This window comes from Xenopus tropicalis, chromosome 4 (assembly GCF_000004195.4).
Source record: "Xenopus tropicalis strain Nigerian chromosome 4, UCB_Xtro_10.0, whole genome shotgun sequence".
Classification (NCBI taxonomy): Eukaryota; Metazoa; Chordata; class Amphibia; order Anura; family Pipidae; genus Xenopus; species Xenopus tropicalis.
In genome coordinates this window covers 110,870,654-110,893,899 of record NC_030680.2, presented here as the reverse complement: position 1 = coordinate 110,893,899, position 23,246 = coordinate 110,870,654, and the positions used below count along the sequence as shown (strand labels likewise).

Sequence of the window (23,246 nt, the reverse complement as noted above, 5' to 3'; positions counted from 1 at the left end):
ATCTGACCTGCCTGTAAGCGATTTACATTCTAGCCGGTGGGATGGCATTGCGGGGAGATTACAACGGAGATTTGTTTCCTCAAAGTAGTCGTAACACATTGTACCAAATAGAACAGGTGTTTGCTATGAGAAATGTGTCATTGATTGTAACACATAAGAAAAGTGCAGATAAAAATAAATCAAACTCCTTAGAATCCTTATATGGGAAAAATTTGCCCCAAATCTTCTGATTTATAGAACAACCTTACATTCTGTTCTATCGGAAGACTGATCTCTATTTTGTGTTTCCAGAAGAGTTTCACCACAGTACTCAGTAGCAACTTTTAAAAAAAAAATGCATGCCACCCTTAGCTAAAGGCTTTTCATTTGTGCATCAAAGCATAATAAAACCTTTTTTAATATTTATTCCTTTTTAGGGGAAAAGCCATACAAGTGTCATATCTGCAACCAGTCATTCCGCATCAAGAAAACACTCACCAAGCATCTAGTTATTCATTCAGATGCCCGTCCCTTTAACTGCCAGCACTGTAACGCCACCTTTAAACGCAAAGACAAACTCAAATACCACATTGATCATGTTCATGGTTCCAAGGTAGCAGAAGAAGAGATGGGAGCAGATGAAGAGCCAAAAAGTTTTCCGGTAGTCTCAGAGAACACAAGTGCAGATATCTGTGTGCCCCTTACTTTGGTGCCCATTGAAATGGCAGAGAGTGAAGCAGATTTAGGGCGTCATACAGGTTCATCTGCATTACCATCAGCAGCAGAATATCAACCTTCTGACTTGGCCTTTTTAGAAAAATACACGCTAACGCCACAGCCAGCCACCCTTTTGCATCCAGTGCGGCCAGATCAAATCTTGGAGAGCAGAGAACATTCTTATCTTGGAACACTGCTTGGGCTGGACCCTCAACCCCCTGTACAGAGTGTCACAAGAGAACATCATTAATTGTGACCCAGACATTCCACACAGTTAAACGTACTTTGGTATAAAGGGCTAAGGACTGGCACCACCCTTTACAGAGATGCATTGCTGCTGTTCGTGAAACTGACATATGGGGTTAAGGGCAGGTACCAACCTCTAAGAAAACAAAATACAGTCTCATAATTGTGTATGTCTATGTTTTCCATAATGTTCTTCTTAAGTACTTTACCCCTACTCCTAATAATGTTTTGTTAAGTACTTTACCTCCTAGTCTCAATGTGCTGAATGATGGTGTTTTGTTGATATTCACCTCTAGTGCCAATAAGGCAATACCATTGCCATACAGCTGGAGTGATTCAGTTCATTTCTCAATAGAGCCTACTTTGTCTACCCATGGCTAATACAATAGTCACTCATGTAACTGTACATTTGTATGTCAGCGTCTTGCACTGAGCTGTAATCCACCTTTATAAACCCAGGTTTGAAATTTAAAGGAAATGAAAAACTTAAATCAAAGTGATACTGTTGTCCTATAACTACACCCCTCCTTTTTTTTAATGCTATTTATTTTTTTCATACAAGCTTTAACATTACCAAGATGTTTCCTGCCTCTTGTAGTTCATATATTTATGTATTTTAAAAGTTTAGGGGTTTGATTTTTCTGACTTAGCACGTCTCTTTCACTCACAGCTAAATTAGAGTGAATGGAAATAATGTCTCAGATTAAACATATTCTAAGTAAACATTTTATTCTGACAGCAGTATCCCTTTAAACAATAATAGAAGTTAAGGTGTAACAAAAAGCTGTACAATCTAAGGGTGAAGTCACACAGAGCTAGTTAGTAGCAGCTATTTGTCACAGCTACTAAATACCAGAAAATACCCTGCCATAGACAATGCTGAGAATTGCCTCTGCTATAACACACGTAGAGACAATTATCAGTAAATGATCAGCATTGTGTATTTCTGTAGCCACAACAAGTAGCTGTGTGTGTCTTCACGGCTATCGTAGAACAACAGTTCAAGCCTCTGTTTACAGATGGTGATTCATGGTGGGGAATGTTTGGGGTTGCAGCTGTACAACATCTTTCGGCACTTTGTGTTAATTTTTAGGGGGCTGTTTGTAAAGACCCAAGATTGTGTTATTAAAAGAAGTCCAAGGAACATTTTTTATGCAATGTCTGTGTCTTATGGTGGCTCGGGGTAAATATATATACACAAATATTAGTGTATGTTACATAATGCTCTGTGTGTGTAAGCTTCTTGTACATTGCACTGCCTGTCTGTGAGGCAACTTAAATACTACTACAGACAGAATACACTTGTTAGTAGACAAATAGGTGAATTTGTTGTAGAACATAATACAACCTATTGCTAATATAACATTCAAGTGTACACTACACATCTCTGCCTCTTAGGAAGATAGTTACCAGTGTATTTTCCACTTCCCATAATTAAAGCTCAAGAAGAGATTACACTAAAATAAATGGTAATTTTATATAAAGTGCAGCTTTGTGTGTTGTTTCTCAGTAACTCCATATATTTTAGGCCTTGTTAGCTATTTCCCTCTGATCATGTTGCATGGCAGAGTAATAAATGAAGCTACATAACAACAACAGCAGCATGCATCTGATATTACAAGTAATCAGCTGTCCCCTATAAGTATAAGCTGGCCCAATGTCTTATATCTTTATCTGGATAAAATAATTTACAGGGGTAGTTTATATGCACAAAACTGAATTTCATTTTCCTGTCTCCTATGTTTCACAGTAGTGGCTCAGTAACAATTATCTCTTGGCATGGTTACTATTTTTGTACATTAGTTGCTGCCATTTATACCAGCAGCTCCTATGCCCTACTGAGCACTCTTTCTGGCTTAAAAGGGCAGAGTAAGCTCTTTATGCACTTCTGTTTAATATAAGTAGGAATTTGTTTTTTAACCACAGGCAGTTGGAGATTGAAAATGCTTTCTGTTTCAGTCTTTGTCCTGTTTAGTGCAAGAAATAATAAAAGCCATAGTAATCAAAAAGTATGCTTAGCACAAGCTATGATCTTGTGTTGAACAAGGTGGTGCACTGCCCCTTTAAGCGTTACTAAAGTCTGTTATAAAGCAATTGTTTTACAATTTCATGCTTTAGTTGCTGGCATTTCTCAGCTGCTGAGTTGGCCAAAAAGCTGCTACTGGGAAATATGGGGGGGGGGGGGGAATTTAACAAATTTCCATACGTTTTAGAAAAACTGTAGAAAATAAATGGGGTCAAAATAAGTCATTAAATCTGATGTGCTATTTGAAAACACTTTTGTTAAAGTGAACTACCCTGCTAATGAAGCTATGCAGCACTACATAATAAGGGGAAGTGAGTATGTTTACTGTGCACCTTTTTAAAAGTGCCGTCCTATCTCCTAATATCAGAACTACCTAGGAATTAGCACAGGTATTTTATGTGTTTGCTTCTTATTAAATAAGGAGCAAGAAAAGGTTTCCTCTCTTTATTGGCCATGTATATTATTAATGGATCAATTAATGATCCATTAATTATATTATACATTAAATGTACTTACCAGATGTAACCTTGCTCAGGCAAGAGCACTATATCAAGAGCATGGCCCTCAGTATAAGTATCTATAGGGCCTCATTTGCCGCTGCTCCCTAACCTGTACATTTGGATGATTTGGAAGGGGATGCAGGCAGCTATATATATATGATATATCCCTAAAAGATTTTATATATATATATATATATATATATATATATATATATATATATATATATATATATATATATATATATATATATATATATATATATATATATTAGACTGAAATATTAAATTGGGTTTCTTCTGCTGGGAGGCGGATGCAGCTCCAAGTGAATGGCATGGCCCATATCCTGTCCTGGGCAAACATTCTTTGGGTAACATTGGTTGCATCAAATCCTGCCCTGAAACATTTGTATGTTGTGTATTGAATCATCATCCTGGTTTGTGTGTGTTAAAAATGTTAATTTTCATCTTAAGACATAAATTATTTAAAGGGGTGAAAACAACCTTTACATGTTTATTAAGGTGTTAATTTGTTTTTTTTTTATTTTTAAACATATTTCAATGTTACAAAGGTGCATTTACTGGCACATACCTTCTTTACTTCCCAGTTATTTTCCTGTTATTCTGGAACAGCTCTGCAGGTCTGGTTGATAAAGGTTAAATATTGGTACATATGGTTCTGACCCAGCCTAATCATTTTATTTCTTGTTCCTTCTTACTTTGTTCTTGCGTCTTAATTTATCTGGTTTGTCATTTTGGTTTTGCACCAATGGGGTACTGTTGGTACTGTTGCCACCAGGTTAACTAAGACAAATCTTTAAAGGAATACTGTCATGGGAAAGCATGTTTTTTTTTTCAAAACATATTAGTTAATAGAGCTTCTCCAGCAGAATCCCGCATTGAAATTCATTTTTCAAAAATGCAGACAGATTTTTTTTTTTATATTTAATTTTAACATTTCACATGGGGCTAGCCATATTCTTCATTTCCCAGGGTGTCACAGCCATGTGTCTTATGCTCTGATAAACTTCAGTCACACTTTACTGCTACACTGCAGCAGCCTATCAGCAGAACAATGGGAAGGGAGCAAGATAGCAGCTCCCAGTAGGTATCAGAATAGCACTCAATAGTAAGAAATCCAAGTCCAGCTCGGGACTCCTCCAGTTACATGGGAATAGGAGAAACAATAGGTTATCTGAAAGCAGTTCTAATATGTAGCTCAGACTCCGGCACAATGCACTGAGATGGCGCCTACACACCAATATTACAGCTAAAAATACATTTTTTTATTCAAGAATAAAATTTTAAATGGTAGAGTGAATTATTTGCTATGTAAACAGTGTAATTTAGAAATAAAAAGTACCCCATAAAAATCACGACAGAATCCCTTTAAATTTACACATATTTTTCTTCTGCTAGAAAATGCAAGTGTGTGGTCAATGAAGTACTGTAGTGTAACTGTATCTTTCAACATTTACCAAAAACAGTTAAGGCATTTATGTATGAATCAGTAACAGGGGGGGTAGTATGCATATGAGGCAGATGCTATACATCCAACTTATTATACATGACCGTTCCTATACTTAGTAATAAGACAACAGACCATATTGCTGCTTATACATTTTAAACCAATTCAGTGTGACTGTTTTCTGCTTTTCTTCTTCTGGATGCATTTGGATGCATTTCCTTGCTATTGTGTGTTTGTATGTAAATAACAGTATGAAGAATCGGGCTTAATGGGTGTTTAGAATGAGCTTGGTGCATAAACCTACTTTAAATGCTTGTGATTTGTTATGTATGTAGACTTTTAAATGAATTGTAAGACTGGTATTAAAGTGCTTTCTAAATTATGTTTTTCTGCTGAGACCATTCACTACCATAGCAATGTGTGTGTTTTTAATTTCCTATAATTAGAATGTTTACTTGCATAGCAAAACCAGTTGGTGTGCTGTTAGGTGTACTTGTGCGGCTAGGACACGATGAAAGTGCAGTTACACACAGCTTGTATACACTACATGCTGCACTGCTTTAATGGTCAGAACATACACAAACTAGATATTCATCGCCATCATTTAGTGCTAGCACAAGTTAAGCAGTGCTCTACATTAATCTATAACAAACAGGGGTCTTGCAATATTATGCAATATATTGCATTATAACAAAAGTTCCAAATGCATGTATCTCAATAGTAAGCTTTCATTATTAACTAGCAGCCTTGCAGTTCCCAAAGGTAATTCCTTATGTGTAAGTTACGTATAAGATACATATTAGCTTCAAGATTTTTTTAAAGGCTTGCTAACACAAAAACTAAAATTAGTAGTAATGCCACACGCTGAGTATGCTGTAAAGGCACCTGTCTGTAGGAGGGAAATGAATAAGGGCCTGGGCACTCACAGCATTTGGAGCTGTGTAAGGGAGCGGATCTGCTTCTGAATTCAAAATGCAGGTGAGAGAAGCTGACCTAATGCTATGGGGCTGATTTACTAACCCACGAATCCGAATCGGAAAAATTCTGATTGGAAAATGAACATTTTGCGACTTTTTCGTCTTTTTTCGTCGCCGTTACGTCTTTTTCGTAAATTGTCGCTACTTTTTCGTAGCCATTACGACTTGCGCAAATTGTCGCGACTTTTTCGTAGCTGTTACGATTTGCTCGTATCTTGTTGCGACTTTTTCATATTGAGCGCTCCTAAACTGCGGGCAAAACTTTCAGACTTAGCATGATTTTGGAAGCCTCCCATAGGACTCAATGGCACTCTGCAGCTCCAACCCGGCCCAAGGAAAGTCTCCCATAGGGCTCAATGGCACTCTGCAGCTCCAACCCGGCCCAAGGAAAGTCTCCCATAGGACTCAATGGCACTCTGCAGCTCCAACCTGGCCCAAGGAAAGTCTCCCATAGGGCTCAATGGCACTCTGCAGCTCCAACCTGACCCAAGGAAAGTCTCCCATAGGACTCAATGGCACTCTGCAGCTCCAACCTGGCCCAAGGAAAGTCACGATACCGAAGCTTGAATGAATCCGAAACTTTTGTACTCGGCGCGATGGCTACGAAAAAGTAGCGACAATTCGCTCAAGTCGTAACGCTACTAAAAAGTCGCGACAATTTGCGAAAAAGTCGGAACGGCTACGAAAAAGTCGCGACAGTTTCCGAAAAAATCGCAAAATACTGATCATTACGATAAAACGCATTTGGACGCTTTTCGGACGTTCGTGGATTAGTAAATGTGTTCCTAAGTGTGCTCAGGCCCTAAGATTAAGGGCAGAGGTATGCATAGTGCTACATTTGCATAAGAAATGAAACTTCAAGAAAAAAAACTTTAAGTTAGACCGATTCGGCAGCTTATCGGGCCGTATATGGGCACTAACGACGGGCCTGCCCGACCGATATCTGGCCAGATCACGATCTGGCAGGTTTAAAAATTTAGTTGGATCGGTCGTTCTCCCACAGGGCAAAACGACCAAATTAGCCTTATCAGGAGAAGCGAGCAGATCTTAGCGTGTCACCTTAAGGATTGTTTCTCTGAAGAAGAGGCTTGAGGAGGGAAGTGATCACTTTTATACAAATATGTTAGAGCTGATTGTGGACAAATAGGAATAGATCTTTTAATGCAGAGAAAACAACAAAGGACAAGAGACCATGCATCATTCAGGTAGGTACCTGCCAGGGCGGGGAAAGGTTGTGATGTAAATGGGCAGAGCTATCAGTGGCATAACTAAGCCACTCTGGGCCCCTCTGCCAGCAATCCTTTGATGGGGTCTGGCACACACAGGGGCAGCTCCCCGCTCCCCTAGCAGGCCTCCAGCTCCGCTCACATCCCCCAATTGCATTTAGGTGAGTGACTGGGGAGCCAGGGACACAAGCCATTGAGCAGCTGGGAAACAGACTGCAGTCTGGGCCCCCCACACCAGGGTTCTGCTTTCTCTATAGTCAATAAACTGAGAGCTTTGATGTAACATTGAGTTGGGATTTAGTAACTATGTGAATGGTGGGGCAGGGAGAATGGGGCAGATCCTAGGCAGAGTGGGGCCCCTCACATGAACTACACGTTGCAGAATGCTGATAAAGCCACGGTTCATTTATTAAACAGGCCAAAATTGCGGGAGGGCCAGCTACAGGTAACACTCTGAAAGCAATCCTCTGATCAGGGGTTATTACTGAGTAGGTGCAGCTTTGCCCAGTGGAAAGCGGGGTGCATGCTGGCCGGTATCCCATTCTGCCTGGGCTCCTTCAGAACAGCATGCCAATCCGCCCAGTGACAGAAAAGGCGTGAGTATTCCAATCCCCGTATTTTCCTGTTGCTAGGGGCACAACCACAATAATAAAAGCCCCGCCCAAAATTGCGTCACACGTTGCCTTTTTTAAAATAAAACCCTAGCCGCCAGTGGAACCCCGCCATCTATTCCCGTGTGTCGCTTGCCTGTATCCTGATTGGGTGTACTCTTCCGTCTGTACGCGCTGCCATTGGCTAGAGGGAAGGGGCGGGTACCACTCACGGCCGTTGCGCTCATCACTCTGATTTCAAACTTCTGAGGTAGCGAGTGACTGAAGAGAAAATACATTGGCATTTATTGTGTTTATTTCCCTCGGCCTGCCGGTGCTCTCCCGGCCATGCTGAGAATATCTCCCCCGGGGCCAGCGCCCAAATCGCCCCCGGATGAACCTCCGTTACTTTCTCTCACTCATTTCTCCCGTGCGCCTTTCGTGAATTTCGGGTGCGTTCGCCCTGGGTCGGTACGAAGCGCCAGCCTATTGCTGCACAACCCCAACCCGGAGCCGGCCAGCCTTGCGGTATTTAAACTGCCCAAGAACCGCGGCTTCAGCATTGTGGAGACTGAATCTGTCATACCGGTGAGATCCCTGTTACTGTCAGTGTGTGTCCGCTGCCATTAGATTGAATGTACTTGTTTCGCATCTCATGGCTAATGTTGCATGCAGCGTCTTGTCGCTGTGCCCAGGGGTTTATTCCATGTGCTGCCAGTGTGCATTATGTGACTTCATTGCCTATAAAATCAAGTGTTCTCAAGTTGAATCAAGGTGTAAAGTGTCTTTTTTGTACCCCTCTCCCAGAGCAGCACCCATTCTAACTGCCAGCTAGGGGCTTATGACAAAAATCTATTAAATAAATATCTTGTAATCATATTTATGACACCCTCATATGACTATATATCCACTTTTAGCCTGTGTTTAAAGCATGATAATAAATCTTACTTAGAAAATAATATATTGGTTTTTAAAGTGTAAGAGATGTGAGATTTAAAAAAAAAAACATGATCATAGCCATTTATAGGCCTGGAGCTTTACAGCTGTGGCCCAGAGTAGTAATGTGCTGTTTAGGGATCTGCCAGTTTACCATCTGTTTTGGGTGAGTGTAGTTAGGAGGAAGGTCCAGAGTTTAATACAGAATCAGTCTGCACCACCCTGGACCAGACTATTACATTTAACCATTTTGTCTTTTCTGTGCCTGCGTGCCATAACCCTAAAGCCAGTGATAACCAACCAGTGCCTCACAAGCAGCATATTACTCCCAATCCCCTTGGATGTTGCTCCAGGTGGCCTCAAAGCAGGTGCTTATTTTTGAAGTTCTGGTTAGGTGGTTTTGGTTGCAGTGTAATGCCAAACAAAGCAAAACATAGGCAAGTACAGCTTTTATTAGCACCCCAAAAACTTTTTTTCATGTTTGTATTGCTCCCCAACACTTTTTCCATTTGAAAATGGCTATAAAAGGTTGGGGATCCCTGCCCTAAAGCTAATGACAGTTAGCAAGTTGTAGAACTTGCTAACTGTCATTCGCTTTAGGAGGCTTACTCATCCCCTACTTTCTCCCTTTGACTTTAATGGGAATATATAAAAAGTGCTCTGTGTGCTGTCAGCCAGTGTATCTAGCTGCTTGGGATAAGAAAGCTGCCAACAGTCATAACATTTTAGAATGAAATTTATATGAACTATGTATATGTATAATGCCACTTGTGGTTCCCTCAGAACTAGGTGTTTTATAGTTGTTGTTTTTTTTTTTTTTTTTATTTCTCAGCCATTTGAAACCATCACTCTGACTATTACCTGGACCCCACTGGAGGAAGGAAATGTACGGGAAATTGTTACCTTCATTGTTAATGATGTTGTGAAACACCAAGCTGTGCTTCTGGGGCGTGCGGAGCTGCCGGCCAAGAAAAAGGTGAGTATATCAAGATCTAAAGCGTGATTCCAAACAATGGAGCAATATTAATTAATTTATATATTATCAGTAGCCCATCAGTAATTGCTTATGATTAGTCAGCTGCAGTAAGACTAATGAAATCACATTTGAATATTTTATATAGAGTTCATACTCTGACCTTTAGTTTTTTAACTCCCTAAAAATCTGTTTAGTTTTCCCTTGTGAGACTCATTGCTAGCGTTATGCTGGGGGAGGGGGGAGCACTCTAAATGCACTAGCCAAGGGTGGCATATTGGAGCCCCTTTGTGAATTGGGTTTCAAAGTTCTCTTAATTATGAATAACTGAATTAATTTATGCTGCATATTGCTGGACAGTATATAATGAACCGTACTGTAAGTTGCTTCTGAAGCTTTGGCGTAACATGCTGGGTGTAAAGACTTTATTTAATCCTATTATTGTATAGGCAACGCCTAAAAATTGGTACAAATGCGAGTAGGTAGAGAGAGTTGATGGTATCTGTGTTGTAAATATCACGTTTGGTGGTATCTGTCTTGTAAGTATTTTTATATTCTTTGTTGATTGTTTTATGCATTGCAGAGAAACACATGGAATACCATAAAAATGAAAAGTAACCCAATAGGACCAAAAGTTCCTGTTCGGAGGCAGAAAGAAGTAGACATGACCAGCAAAACCAGGAAGTCACAAGTAACTAAAAGAGAAAAATGTGGCCAGCTGGAGAGAGCACGAAGCCCTTTGCAGTCCTGTGAGAACCTTGCCCATCCTTTATGCAGTCCCTCACCAATGAGGGAAATTAGGCTTTCTACAGAAAACAGAGTACCAGTACTCACCATCAGTCCTGTTAGTAATGAACTGCAGCCGTTTACTCCAGGATCTCTTAAAAGATCCAAAACTTACTCTGTCTTGTGCACAGTAGAGTATAGTGAATCTACAGAAGTTGCAACGATGTCTAAATATTATACAGACATTCAGGTTGAAGAAGAATGGACTCTAAAAGCTCACAAATTGAATAAGGAATCCATGTCCCCAATAAATTCAGTGCACGGACATACTCATAATGTTACACATACTCCTGACTTTTTGATGGAATCTGCTTTGAACTCTTTATTATCTCCCACTGCATTCTGTAATCAAGGTCCTGTACAAATAGATGCGCATAGCAGTGTTCTTACAGAAGAGCAGATAACTCAGGAAAAGTTTAACTTGGCAAGCTCTAAAATACCTTCTCCAGCATCTCCCATGGTGACACCAAAAAGGAAATTCTTAAGCCCAAATTCATTTTTGAGCAACAGTTTTGTTCCTGAGGAGTATTTCAGCGTAGGCGAGCACACGCCAATCCTTTCGCCAGAACAGTTTGTCAGAGAAAACTGTTTGGCTTCACAGTCAGAATCTTTAGTAAATGGACCAATGCTTTCCAAATCATGGCAGACTGCAAGTCACAATTCCTCAAAGTCATCAAGCTCCTCTGCAATTCAGGATGTTCAGGTTAGTGGTGGGCCTGTGGAACAGGAGATTTCCAGTCCCATCATGGAGGTGCCGAGACTGAACTCTAGGCTGACATACTGTGTAAAGAAGACAAAGCAATCAATTACATTTCCAGTAGAACATGACCAAAATATTGTGAAAGAGCCTAAAAAGCCTTGCGTGTTTTCTGCAACTGTTACAAAACTAAAGGCTGAGGATCGAAAAGAAAAACCAAAAGGTCAACTGCTGAAATCAAGGAGGAAACTTGACAATACAACACCTGAACATAAAAGCTCTGTGACTTTTAGTAACATTGTATTGCAAGACTTGCCTGTGATAAGTGTCCCTTGTCCTAGTGACTGTTCCAGTGATGGATCATCTAGGGGTACATCTATTTGTAAGTCCACTGTCCTGAATCGAAAGCGGAAAAGTGAGGAATTTTTGGGTACAAATGCTGTTATGGAGACTGAGCTCAGTACTGTTCCACAAGTCAAGAAGACGCACCTTTCTAAACCTGATGGTTCGCATGTGAGCTATAAGGAGAAATTGAGTCAGAAAAAACAAGTGGGTAAGTTTTATGTCTGTCTTTTATAGTACCTTAAACATCAACTATGAGGCATTCTCGATAGCCAAGTACCAATGACAGCATCTCTGTACAATGCCACTTACTGATTGATTAGTTATTACTCTGAGAAATATTGCCTCTAAGCCCTATATCTTCATTATTTTTACTTAAATAATAATGCAAAATAAGAAAAAGGTCATATACGTATGTCATGTTCTAGTTACACAGGTACTGAAATCAGAGAAGACCCTGAAGGCTCGGCATTCTGCTGTAAATGGAAAACATACCATCTTAAAAGCTCAGTCAGGTACATTTGATATCCATTCCCCTTTTGGGAAAAAAGGTTTTTGGTAAAGGTGTCCTGAGACATCATGTTAAACAACAACTTCATCTTAAACAAAAACAAAAGTTAAAATAAAAATGCAGTATTGGCCAGTGTGGCAAGATGTGCTTACCAGTAGCCTGCCTCCCAGTCACCTCCCCTCCAGTGTCAGACTGGCCCACCAGGATAACAGGAAAACTCCCGGTGGGCCCTCTTGCTTCTAACTATTTGGCCAATTGCATTGTCATACCCTATTTCTGTATGGGCAAAAAGAGATGGAAGGTTATAGAAAAGAGACTTTGATGATAAGGAGGTTGAAGGAGGAGAGGAGGAATAATAGTTTAGAAAGTTGGGCTATGGTCCAAAGTTTTCTAGTGGGCCCCTGGTATCTGTCTGACACTGCTCCCCTCTAATATTATTGCATAAATTAATCCAAGATTATTGCCAAACTGAATATATAAAACATTCTTCTGTTACAAGAAAATCCAGATCTGAGGGCTGGCACATGCGCACAACCAATTCCCCTAAACCCTGGGCATGCGCAGTGACTTATCTTACTTTCCCTGTTAAGTGATGACATTTGGGTGAACTCCTAAACCTCATCATTTGTTGCTCATCCTGCACAGTCTTTAGCATGCACACTTAAGTAGACATGCAGTGGGAAAGTGGCTGTACCTGCCTAACATGGCTGCTGCAACCACCCCTTCTCTAAAAAAGAAACTTAGACCAGTTCAGGGGAAGTAGGTAAATATTTGAATTTTTGATCTGGCGTTTCTGGACAGGGACTGTGAACAATGATTTTTATTTGCAAAGAAATGATGGTTTTGCAAGTAAAGTCCTGCTCAAATTTCCATTACCATTTGATTTGAGTCAGATCCTGGTGGTCTTATTAACTCCTATTTTCTATTCTTAAACTTTAGTATTTTTTTTCCACTAGGTAACATTTTTATTTTTGTTTGTTAGTTTCTGTTGGACCGCCTAAGCAGAAGATGGCAGTTACCTTCAAAAACTCCAAACGTGTTGTAGCTGTACCACAGTCAAAACTGGTTTTCACACAGACTTCCAAAACTGGTAAATCCAAATTTATTGTCTTTACAGAAGAAGATTTAATTTTTAATAATTATAGCATTGAAAAAGTTTGCTTTGCAACTTCAAATCATGCAGCACATTTTCTTGGTGTATTCAGCATACTAACAGTTCCGTTATTCTATTATCAATTTTCATTTTTTTATCCTTAAATCAGTTATACCTCGACACCCAATGCCATTTGCTGCTAAAAATATGTTTTATGATGAACGCTGGATGGCAAAGCAAGAGAGGGGCTTTACCTGGTGGTTAAACTTCATACTCACCCCAGACGACTTTGCTGTAAAGAGAGATTCCAGTAAAGGTAAGGAAGGAATATTTTCACAGCAGTAGGAACTTTTTCAACTATTTCTGTCTGCAAAATATTATGCTAAATATTTCACTCTTTGGCCTCTTTTGCAGCATACCAATTTTTATTGTGTTTAACTGCTGTATTTGGTATGCTGCTTGTATAGTGAAGAGTGAAACAAGAATAAATGGAAAGTCTGGGACTGGGAATTGCCTAATTGAGGCCTAATAGGGGGATACATGTGCTAGTCTGGCATAGATTAGTTTTCCGTACAGTGGATTAGCAAGTGTATGGGAACTAGAGTATCTTTCACAGTCCTTATCTCTGTCATCCATTTATTTTCTTTATTTTGGCCACATTCCCTATATTGTTAACCTACTCTCACTAAGCCAAATCCCCAGGCAATTATATTGCTATAGCATTGCAAATTAACAAAAATGCTGACAGTAAAATGGATAGATCCATTTTATAAGTATATGTTTATAATGAGAGATGTTCATCTTATTTGTTTCTCTTTCTCCTTGTACATACTATCTGGAATTAGTGCATTAATCACCTAAAATAAACTTTTAGTATTAAAGGACATGTAAACCCCACACACAAAAATGTAATCAGTGAACAGCCACTTTGAAATCTTTCAATACCTGCCACACTGGTTGTTCAGGGGTTAATAGTAAGGCTGCAACATCTCCTTAATCACTTAGATTTGCTTCTCCTCCTGTAACCCACTCGGCCCCCTCCCTCGGGAATTTCCTTTGGCTGTTGGCTTGTGGGCATGCTCAGTTTTTCTAAACTATTCCAGTCTAGCAGCCAGTGAAGAGATGGCATTGCTGGTTCCCATAGAAACTCTGCTCTAGCTGTCTGCTTCAATTTTTTTCTCCCAACCAACTCTGCTGAGCTCAGCTCAAACACAGCAGAACTTTTTATCACAGACAGTTGTGCCTGTGTGTGCCTGTATTCTTGATGAAATGCATACTGAATAAGGGTCTGTGTGTGTGCTGTTTGCAGATTTAAATGTATCCAATTATGGATCAGAGGAAAAATGGCCACCAGGTGAAAGCTGCTATTTGCTTTAGGAAAATGTGATGGTGCTGGCACGTGGAGGAGATATATGCAGTACAAATAATGCCATTTGGGTGGGGGAGACATGCCCAACTGATATACATTGTAGGCAAATGTAGGCTTTACATGTGCTTTAAGGCAATGGTATTTTAATATAATTTCCAAATGGTCTTTATTTTTATGGTTAAGCAACAGGTGTAGTCAAAATAGAAGATAACTAGTAAAGTAGTTGAATACTTCTGCCTTGTATGGTTGCACCTTTGGAACAGTTTAGGCATACAAATGATGGGGATATTTTGCATCTACAGTAAGTTAACTGATTTTATTTTGCAGTGGAAGGAACTAGCAGAAAACTCAAACTTTAAGTTACTTTTGTAGAATACTAAATTGTTCTAAAGTAATTTTGAATATGTGGTTTAAAGGTATCGTGCTGCAGGTATAGGTTTATTGGAGGTATTAATACTGCTGGATAGACTATTATTATTTACCCATGGTTATTGCAAATTTAAGTTGCATTTTGTGTACATTTTGATTATACATTTCAAATTCTATCTTCTGATTGATAATAATGTATTTCCAAATCAGTGCAAGCGGCTACACTGATCCTAGGGTCAGAGAATGCCCACAAAGTAAGTGTGCCAAGAGCACCCACGAAGGAGGAAGTATCCCTCAAAGCCTACACAACCCGCTGCAAACTAAATAGACTGAGGCGATCTGCTTGCCGTCTTTTCACTTCGGAGCCTGTTGTGAAAGCCATTCTGAGGCTGGAAGTAGAGATAGAAGCTCAGCGTCTGCTTGTTAGGAGGGACAGACATCTATGGAAGGATATTGGTAAATCAACAATCAAATACTTAGTTCTTTCATAATATTTACAGAGAGTTCAACTAAACTGTTTAATGTGTTTAATTTGACTTAATGTGTTTGTGTGTGTGTATAATCTGTGTTGGTGTGTAGAATATTCTTTGGGAGCTCTGTTTTAAACTTTTTTTTTTTTTATCACACAGGGCAAACATCTGTATAAACCTTCATAAGCATAATTTTGAGAAAAGTATTGTTTTTCTATGTTTTTAAAGTGTTTAAATGTTTCCAATTTTTTAATTCCACAGGTGAGCGACAGAAAATACTAAACTGGCTTTTGTCCTATAATCCACTGTGGCTGCGTATTGGCCTGGAGGTAAGTTATATATAGTAAGGAACTATATCCTAGGCTAGTATTTGGTGTGCATACTTTTTTTTTTAATTATTTATCTCATAAGAGCAGCCATGGTTGCCATCAATAGGTATCCTCGTCTGCAGCCACTAATGAAAATTGTCCTCCAAGCAATAAGATAATGCTGGATTGGTTTTAGCAAGCAGTTACAAATTTCCCTTGCAATGCATGTATTTTCTGGCTTTTCTTACTGTTAAATATATTATCCATACGGTGTTTGTTTACCAGCATAGCAACATTTTTCAGATTTTTTTAGGGCTCTCAAGCAAACCCTTGCAGTATGATTTTGTTCAGGTTCACCTTTGGGCCATAACTGTAACACACTGTTCTATTTTCCAAAGGTCAGTAAACAAGCACTTGTCGCATCTTGTATTTAGCCTCCCCCCAACCATATGAGATATATTACAGTGATGATTACAGGGCTATAATCAAGATATTTGTAACTTTCTATATAGCTTGTCAGATTCTCTGAATAATAATTTACTTGTCCTGACAGACTATCTTTGGAGAGCTGATTTCTCTGGAAAGCAACAGTGATGTTACAGGCTTGGCTGTGTTCATCTTAAACCGTTTACTTTGGAATCCTGATATAGCAGCTGAATACCGACACCCTTCAGTACCCAATCTCTACCGTGATGGTAATTCTAGTCTAAAATAACACTATCATTCCTAAACACAGTTTGGTACTCTCCCTGTTCTTACCTAATACTGCTAAAGGACACAGTTGTCAAGGCATAGCTGTCTCTCTTACAGAGGTAACTGGCTTCAGCCCCTTGATACAGGGCAGTTATAAGTAGTGATAATTTGCATTCTATTCTCTACAGGAAAACAAATATAGATAGAAATATTATTTATACATACAAACCCTCTTTGAATTCTATGTTCTTCTATACTGGCCTTTAGCATGTTCTTGTGTCCTTACTAGTGTGCATTTCTTTTACCAGGTCATGAAGAAGCTTTATCTAAGTTTACACTGAAGAAGCTGTTGCTTCTTATATTCTTCCTTGACCATGCCAAGCAATTCAGACTCATTGATCATGACCCCTGTTTGTTTTGGAAAGATGCTGAATATAAGGTGTGTGTGTTTTTCTTTACGCTATAGTGTCAGGGCATAGACAAGAAAAATTGACAAATTGACTCCTCCTTCTGGGGCTTCTTCCCATACTTATTGCCTTCATCTATATATTAGATGCCACTAGCTATATTCTCTCTTTCAAATGGAGTTTGTTTTGTAGACAAGTAAAGATCTCTTGCTGGCATTTTCCCGGGACTTCTTGAGTGGAGAAGGGGATCTATCTCGCCACCTTGGCTATCTTGGTTTACCAGTCAGCCATGTCCAAACTCCACTTGATGAATTTGACTTTGCCGTAACTAATCTGGCAGTGGATTTACAGTGTGGAGTGCGTTTGGTGTAAGTATTACTTTATTGCATGTTTCTGTGTTAATTAGGCATTGGCTAAATGGTAGAACATAATATACTGTTGCAGCTGTTCATATTATATTTTATTATTATTATTATTATTATATTTTTCCTCTTTTTCACACCAAATCACAAATATTGCACATATTCCCTTTCTTTGCAGGAGAACAGTAGAGCTTCTGGCACAGAGCTGGAGTTTGTCTAAAAAACTTCGGGTTCCTGCAATAAGCCGCTTACAGAAGATGCATAATGTGGAAGTGGCACTTCAGGCCTTAACGGATAGGGGTGTTCTTCTTAAAGATGAGCGTGGTAATTATTTGCTGGTATCTTTGTTGAATAACATTTGCTATCTATAGCTTCCATTTCACATAAATAACTTTTAGGTGTGTGTAGACTGAATGAATATATATTTTATTTTGCCTGTCTCCAGCTTTTAGTAGCATCTGGTTTGTAAGTCAGTCAAGGTAACCATACATGGGCAGATTTAAGCTGCCTATTTGGCCCCTTAAAGGAGAAGGAAAGGCTAAAAACTAAGTAAGCTTTATGAGCGGTCTATGTAAATACAGCCATAAGCACTTACAGTAATGCTGCACTGAGTCCTCTATCAAAAGAAACACAGGATTTCTTCTCTTTTTTTTGTAAACTTGATGTTCCTGTGTCTGACTTCCTCTTTCAGAAACATCCTTAATTCCCATGGCCAGAGTCTGCACAGTTCTCTCCCCTCTCCTTATCCCTCCTACCACAGTGCCCCTCCTCCCTTAGGAATGTGTGATCTGAGCTATAACTGCTAGACTGCAGGCAGGAAGCTACTGAAAATGGCAGCTGCTGTCTTTGGGCTGTGACACACGGGAAGATTAGTCGCGGGCAACTAATTTTCCCGCAATGCCATCCCACCGGCTAGAATGTAAGTTGGCGGTGGGATGGCCCGCGCGGTGCCGCAGTTTGCTGAAGTTGCCTTTAGAGGAAACTTCAGCAAAACGTGGCGCTGCGTATGCCATCCCACCGGGGATTTACATTCTAGCCGATGGGATGGCATTGCGGGGACATTTAGTCGCCGGCGACAAGGAAGATTTTTAGTGCGGCGACTAATCTCCCCGTGTGTTACAGCCCTTAGGCCAGTGGTTCTCAACCTGTGGGTCGGGATCCCTTTCACAGGGGTCGCCTAAGACCATCTGTCTTAAACACATAAACACATATTTCCGTTGGTCTTAGGAATCATTTTAGGGTTGGGGGTCACCACAACATAAGGGACTGTATTAAAGGGTTGTGGCATTTGGAAGGTTGAGAACCACTGCCTGGCAAACGGAGAAAGCTGCTAAAGCTGTTTACTCGAGTATGGTGATGGTTTCTGCAGAATAAATGTATTGTTGTAGGTGGCACTAATGTGGCAAATCTATTGGCAGTAAAATGCCAAAATGACTTTCCTTCTCCTTTCACACCATGGGCCAAACATGGTGAGTATATCTGGGTAAGATCACCCAAATGAGCAGGTCTTTTCAATGCATGGCCAGTTTACAGGGATTAATGTATGTAAGTAAATAAATACATTAATACATTTTAAGCACACAAAGAAAATAGATGCTACAATCTTCTGGATTTGGGTGAGTACAGAATATTTCACAGCATATTCCATCTGAATCCTAATTTGTGTATGCAAATGGGAAAAATACAGAGGGAAAAATTGGCAGTTTTTGTAGTTACGTGATCTAAAGTCACATTATTTTAAAGGGGTTTGGGGTAAGGTTCCTCAAGACAATTGGATTTTGTCAAATCCTGCCTAAAAAGTCTTTTGGAATGGTAAGGCTAATCATCTTTGAATACACTTTTCTTTAACATACTAGTAGTTAATGCTGAGGTAAGATTTTCATTTAAAGAGCAAATACTTTTTTGTGCAAATCCTATTCATATCAGTTTATGGTAAGGGAGAAATGGAACAAAAGCATACATAGTTGGAGGTGTAATGATGTACTTGATAAAAACAATTATAGTGATAAAGGGTATTGGTGGATCCTCCAAAGACCAGTTAGCTGCTATGGTTAATTGTTGTGGTGTATAATACTACATTTATAAAACACTCCATATTCTGTAAATGTGTACAGTAGAAGGATGTATATGTTATAATGGTCATTACCCATAAATACTGACCAATATGAGAATGGATCAGGAAGTAAACATTTTAAATCTTCAGGCTGGTGTTCCAAATGGCTGTGTGGTTAGTTAAAGCATTTCAGGGAAGTTTTGTGTGTTAATTCAGGAAATAGTCGGTCTTTTGCACTGCCTTAGTCTCTCCATTAGTTCAGCAGAAGGATGCTTGGTGTTCTGCGCAACCTAAAGCACTGAAGGATACATATCTCCTGGGATAATTGAAGTATGTCAGATAGATCCACCATGTGTATTAGCACACATTGTGTGCAACATCCGTTTTAATCAGCTGAGGGTCATTCTGATCTGATATTACATTTTGCAGGTGTCTCCATAACCTCTAAGGATATTGTAGACCGGCACCGGGAACGCACTCTGGCACTTCTATGGAAAATTGTATTTTCTTTCCAGGTAAACATATTCTCCTTAGAATCAAGGAAAGTGGTTTTTACAAAGCTCCTTTTGTCAATTGGTAATGGTTGGTGAAAGGAAGGATCCAAATGGAGACAATAAGCATTACTGTTATCCCACTCCACCTACTGTAGTTCACTTTGCTAACTTATTTCTGCATGGTCCCCTACTTTTTGGGCTCTTCCAATTTCATGCTTTTTTGTGAATTTAAAGTGGATACAAAATTAGGATCTCATTACTGATATTTCATGATGAGACTAAATGTTCTGTATATTGAATGATGAATCGTTAACATGAAGGTTGGTATCTTGGAAATATGATATTTGTAGGAAAGATCAATTGGCAGATTTCCATACCTCCCATTCAAGACACATCATTGCTTCTAAATAAATGTCATATGCTCCAGAGGTTTGAGATATTTGTACATGTAATTCAGTAAAATAAATGGCCTAGTGCAAATGTACGTCATCTTTCAAATAATAATTTCCTTGCAATAAAGTTGCCATTGATGAAGAAATGAAGAAAAAAAATTGCAAAAGGAAAACTTATTCCTGTAGTGAATTAAATCCTATTTAATATACACAAAGCACACTGATCTTTCCTCCTTTTCGGACAGGTGGATGTCTTGCTAAGTACTAAACAACTAAAAGAGGAAATCCAGATTCTAAAAGAGAGCTACAACACACAAAAGCAGTTGGCAGCCCTTCGCTCACTGGCAAATCCAGCGCCGACACAGACAAGGGAAAGTGACCAATTTGAGCCTGAGAAATACAATGAGAGAGTGTCGCTTCTCATGGAGTGGGTTAATGCAGTGTGCAGATTTTACAGCACAAAAGTAAGCAGATACCGGTGACATCTATACAGAAATGTACCTTAATGCATCTTACATTTATATTATATATAATATGTATGTACTTTTGCCTATACAGAATGCCTGAGGGAAGTTGCATGGCACCTAAGACTATGCTATTAAAAACTATACAGTGAAGAAATGTGGTTAAAGGGGCGGTTCACCTTTTAAGAAACCCTTTAATATGTTATAGAATGTTCAATCCTTAGCAACTTTGCAATTGGTCTTCATTATTTTTCGTTTTTGAATTCTCTGCTTTTCTCTTCTACATCTTTCTAGCTTTTAAATGGGGGCCACTGACCCCCAGCAGCTAAACACTATTGCTCTGTGAGGCTTCAATGTTATTGTTATTGTTCCTATTTATTATTTATCTTTTTATTTATACCCTTCTCTATTCATATTCCCAACTCTTGTTCAAACAGCTGCCTGGATGCTAGGGTAAATTGCACCATAGCAACCACATACCTGCTAAAATATCAAACTGGAGAGCCACTGAACAAAACTCTAAATAACTGGAAAACCATAAAAAATTAAGACTTAATTGCAAATTGTCTTAGAATATCAATGTCTGCATCATACTAAAAGTTAAAGGTGAACTAACCCTTTAACGGACTGGGAATGGTTAAATCATATCGCCCCTCAGCGATAAATGGTGCTTAACTTTTACCCCAGGTTACATAGTTACATAGGGTTGAAAAAAGACCAGAGTCCATCAAGTTCAACCCATCCAAGTAAACCCAGCACACACAACCCACACCTACCAATCTATACACATACATAAACTAAATATACAACTGCTAATACTAACTGTAGATATTAGTATCACAATAGCCTTTGTTGGCACACCTCTTCTTCTTCAAAAAAAAAACGCATCAGCCCTGGGTACCACTTACTGAACGCTATGCAGCAGTCCTACTCTTCTTGGCTTCCTCCAACAGTTTGAGAGATGCACAATACAGAACTTTTCCTGACATTTCTGTACCACTCATAGGCCCTGCAGAATTGGCGAAAGGGACATCTGAAAGAACATAGCAGATGGCAGCACAGAATTCTATAAGCTGTGCCCCTGCCTGGTGCTTCTTTTAAAGAGGAGTAGCACCAGCCTGGGGTAACATGTAAATGCCTATAATCATGGGGGGAGCCCAACAACTTGCCATTCCCATGGGATTTTACCTTTTTCATGGTCTGTTTTGTGCTGATCAATTTTCTACCAGCAGCAAAATAATAGAAGCTATATCCATTCCAAACATATGTTTTCCCTGTGGGTGGCGTTCCTTCCGTGTGACGGATTTTGCAAATAATGTTTGTTTTCATCATTAGGTACAAAATTTCACTGTGTCCTTTTCGGATGGGAGAGTGTTCTGTTACCTAGTTAATCACTACCACCCTAGTTATTTGCCTCTAAATGCTGTATGTCAGCGTACGACTCAAACCGTGGAATGCAGCCAGAGCGGTACAGCAATGCTGAATTCTTCTGACTCTGATAACTCACTGGAGGTGTGGCCCGGTGTATTCGACCAAGGTAAAAACGTGGTTCTTCTATAGGTAGCTTAATTGTTAGGTCAGTTGGTCAAGTACACATGTTAAAGGACATGTAAACCCCATCACATCAGTGATCAGCCTCTTTGAAATCTTTCAATACCTGCCACTCTGGTTGCCCAGAAGTTAATAGTAAGGCTGCAACATCTCCTTAATTCCCTCCCTCAGGAATTTGCTTTGGCTGTTGGCTTGTGGGCATGCTCAGTTGTTCTAAGCTCTGATTACTAAACACGCCCCCATTCTAGCAGCCAGTAAAGACATGGCATTGCTGGTTCCCATAGAAACTCAGCTCTAGCTGTCTGCCTCAATGTTTTTCTCCTGAGCTCAGCTTTACCATTACAGTGCTCAAACAAAGCAGAACTTTTATCAGAGACAGTTGTGCCTGTGTGAGCCTGAATTCCTGATGAAATGTATGCTGAATAAGGGTCTGTGTGTGTATGCTGTTTGCAGATTTAAATATATCCAATTATGTATCAGAGGAAAAATGGCCACCAGGTGAAAGCTGCTATTTGCTTTAGGAAAATGTGATGGTGTTGGCAAGCGGAGGGTATATATGCAGTACATATGCCATTTGGGTGGAGGAGACGTGCCTAACTGATATACACTGTAGGGAAATGCAGGCTTTACATGTCCTTTAATAAATGGGTTGATGAAGGTTTCCTGGACATTTGCATAGACAAAATTGTTTTTAGGAAGGTGAGGATTTTTTTTTTAAGCTGTTTCTAAAATGTGATTAATTTTGCTTTGCAGGGGTTACTTCATCTGCTTTATATAAAGAATTGTTAAAAAATGAGCAAACCAACTTCAGCTTGGTACATGCAGCAGTGGCAGATTTGGGTGGGATTCCTGCAATGGTTCATCACTCTGATATGTCTAATACAATTCCAGATGAGAAGGTATGAATGCAAACTATAACTTAATATACAAATTAGCTCTCATTTTTGTTTAAATTTTATTTTAAGATATTTTTTTCTGTAAGATGATGCATGGAAATTAGTAGGACTTTAACATGTTTCTACAGCTTTTAAACCTTTGGATCCATGCTACGTGCTTCTGCTTCTTGAGTGTGTTTGGTGATGGGAAGGGGGCCAGATTGAACGATTCTTTGTACATGTGTTGCAGACCTTTGCAAAAGATCACCTTCCTAGACCTAGTAAATGGATAGTAGTGAGATGCAATCATAGCAGCTGCTGTTGATATTAATAAATCCGTCACCAGCAGTGTGTATGAAGTAGCTGGATATGAGG

At 39.5% G+C, this 23,246-nt stretch overlaps 2 protein-coding genes across 3 annotated transcripts in view; both read left to right on the top strand.

Annotated features, from left to right (window-relative positions):
* The window catches only part of zbtb41 (zinc finger and BTB domain containing 41), a 48,430-nt gene extending 45,801 nt beyond the window's left edge, over positions 1 to 2,629 (top strand). Inside the window, exon 13 of one of the 2 annotated variants that reach the window (XM_031899828.1) lies at positions 417 to 2,629. In XM_031899828.1, coding sequence (XP_031755688.1) covers positions 417 to 946 — 530 coding nt within the window. In that variant the 3' untranslated portion in view covers positions 947 to 2,629. The remainder of the gene's footprint in view (positions 1 to 416) is intronic. The other variant, NM_001123429.1, reaches the window with a different exon arrangement.
* A 5,232-nt stretch (positions 2,630 to 7,861) lies between these two features.
* Positions 7,862 to 23,246, top strand: part of aspm (abnormal spindle microtubule assembly) — a 31,811-nt gene continuing 16,426 nt past the window's right edge. The window contains exons 1-16 of the mRNA XM_002932178.4: positions 7,862 to 8,314; positions 9,495 to 9,638; positions 10,219 to 11,671; positions 11,889 to 11,975; positions 12,954 to 13,061; positions 13,234 to 13,380; positions 15,013 to 15,258; positions 15,534 to 15,601; positions 16,134 to 16,275; positions 16,582 to 16,712; positions 16,873 to 17,048; positions 17,221 to 17,366; positions 19,525 to 19,610; positions 20,227 to 20,445; positions 21,781 to 21,982; positions 22,750 to 22,895. Coding sequence (XP_002932224.3) covers positions 8,075 to 8,314; positions 9,495 to 9,638; positions 10,219 to 11,671; positions 11,889 to 11,975; positions 12,954 to 13,061; positions 13,234 to 13,380; positions 15,013 to 15,258; positions 15,534 to 15,601; positions 16,134 to 16,275; positions 16,582 to 16,712; positions 16,873 to 17,048; positions 17,221 to 17,366; positions 19,525 to 19,610; positions 20,227 to 20,445; positions 21,781 to 21,982; positions 22,750 to 22,895 — 3,741 coding nt within the window. The 5' untranslated portion in view covers positions 7,862 to 8,074. The remainder of the gene's footprint in view (positions 8,315 to 9,494; positions 9,639 to 10,218; positions 11,672 to 11,888; positions 11,976 to 12,953; positions 13,062 to 13,233; positions 13,381 to 15,012; positions 15,259 to 15,533; positions 15,602 to 16,133; positions 16,276 to 16,581; positions 16,713 to 16,872; positions 17,049 to 17,220; positions 17,367 to 19,524; positions 19,611 to 20,226; positions 20,446 to 21,780; positions 21,983 to 22,749; positions 22,896 to 23,246) is intronic.